Source organism: Stegastes partitus, unplaced genomic scaffold (genome assembly GCF_000690725.1).
Source record: "Stegastes partitus isolate 25-593 unplaced genomic scaffold, Stegastes_partitus-1.0.2 Scaffold851, whole genome shotgun sequence".
In the NCBI taxonomy this organism is placed as follows: Eukaryota; Metazoa; Chordata; class Actinopteri; family Pomacentridae; genus Stegastes; species Stegastes partitus.
This window is the reverse complement of record NW_007578582.1, coordinates 248720-250407: the sequence shown is the minus strand read 5'-3', so window position 1 is coordinate 250407 and position 1688 is coordinate 248720. Positions and strand designations below refer to the sequence as shown.

Here is a 1688-nt window from a genome sequence, read left to right as displayed (position 1 = left end):
TTGCTCATGACAGTGGTACCTTTAACTCTAACTTCCCACAAACAGCTGCCTAGTTGCTCACAACACAGCAAGTGAAGTTTGATTAAAGTTGCAGATAACGTCTTACTTGTTGCAGATCCAGCTCCAGCGGCTAGAAGCAGCAAAATCACAGACGGAACCATCTCTAACCACGGACGACAGGTGTGGTGTCAAGCATCACCTCCAAACATAGGTGTGAATTTTCAGCAGCCAGTCAGATAAGATTACACTGCTGTTGCCGGGTAGATGGTGAATAGTTTTTTTTTTGTTTGGACAGGTGAAGCCAAAGGAACTGAAAGAGTTGAACTGCAAATAAAAGTGAAATATCAAGTATTTTTAAAGGAAAGGGTGAAAAATGTGGCATTGAAAGGGACTTAAAATCCTCTTTATTTGTGTTTGTGTGCACATAAATGCATGAGTTGTTTGTCACAGGAAATAGTGTTAAATTGTGGACCGTGTGGTCAAACATGATTATATAGTCAGTATCTGTTTTTACAATTTACAATCGTAGTTATGTAAATTATATACAGTGGACGATTTTACCATCTCTGCATTGCTAATTGACTAATTTGGCTCTTAAGTTAAAAAGCAATGCTTTAACGTATGCAATCATGTGCAGTTTTGGACTTCATAATAGTAGCAGCAGTTTGTTATCCCCAGAAAACCTGTAGTGCTCCTTCACCTGCTTTTGTTTGAATATTTTATAGTTTTTTTTCCTTTCCTCGTCTGTTTATTTATTGCTTCACTATGATTGTTAGGCAAGGACACACTCTGCTGGTGCACTTGCTGAACTCTGGGACTTTAACTGCTTTATTTAGAGTCTAATAATGAGGACTGCAGGTGTTTCCCGTTGGCAGATTCTGGTATTTTTATCATAGTATGTTTTGCTGAATGTCTCCTCGGACAGGACAGATGATTGCTTAAACGGAGAATTTAATGCCAAAGTGACATAACAGTGAATGAATGAATGAATTAAAGCCCATAGTTTGATTAATCTACAGAAACATACATTTGCTTTTGAACATTTCGATGATGAACATGTCTTGTGCAATAGTTGTTAGTTTTGGAGGTAAAAGTGTGTGTAGTGCAGCCATCAGACCATCAGGGGGCAGCATGCACCTGTGGCTTCTCCACCATGTTGGATTTCTTTGACACTCCAGCTGAAGCTTTGGACATCATGAAATGTGTATAAGTTAGATGCAAAGATGCCCTGAACAAAGTGGAGAATGGCAAAGTTGAGCCAACAGAAGAAAAAGTAAATAAAATGTTTGTAGATATCATGAATGACTGACCAGCAGTCCAGTGCGCTCTAAAAAAGTCATTCAGGGTTCATATTCACACAACTTATTTACATGCATGGCTGCAAGACAAAAATTCAGATTTATGGGTTTAGATAAACCTTCTACATAAACAGTTTTTAAAGTAATGTTGAGCTGATAATGTTGGTGATTGCATCATTGTGTGATTTAAAGTCAAATTTTGATATTGATCAATTTAAATTGAAATCATAGAAACTTACAGAGATATCGCTTAATTTTCTCTTCACCATGAGTTTAAAACTCCAAGTCCTCTCCCCTGTGTACCAAACAGGCCTGAAAAACGTACCTGTAGTCTGAACAAATATCAACCAAAGAGCATTTCAAGATGAGCTTCATGTCTTTTACAAGTCA

The 1688-nt window shown here is 37.6% G+C and overlaps 1 protein-coding gene and 1 long non-coding RNA gene across 2 annotated transcripts in view; one reads left to right on the top strand and one right to left on the bottom strand.

The window, feature by feature from the left end:
• LOC103365545 (HLA class II histocompatibility antigen, DP alpha 1 chain-like) overlaps positions 1-279 on the bottom strand; it is a 4685-nt gene extending 4406 nt beyond the window's left edge. The window contains exon 1 of the mRNA XM_008293009.1: positions 107-279. Within this exon, the coding sequence (XP_008291231.1) occupies positions 107-161 (55 nt within the window). The 5' untranslated portion in view covers positions 162-279. The remainder of the gene's footprint in view (positions 1-106) is intronic.
• Positions 1-624, top strand: part of LOC103365546 (uncharacterized) — an 838-nt gene extending 214 nt beyond the window's left edge. The window contains exon 2 of the long non-coding RNA XR_520619.1: positions 486-624. This is a non-coding gene — a long non-coding RNA (uncharacterized LOC103365546). The remainder of the gene's footprint in view (positions 1-485) is intronic.
• The last annotated feature ends 1064 nt before the right edge of the window (positions 625-1688 follow it).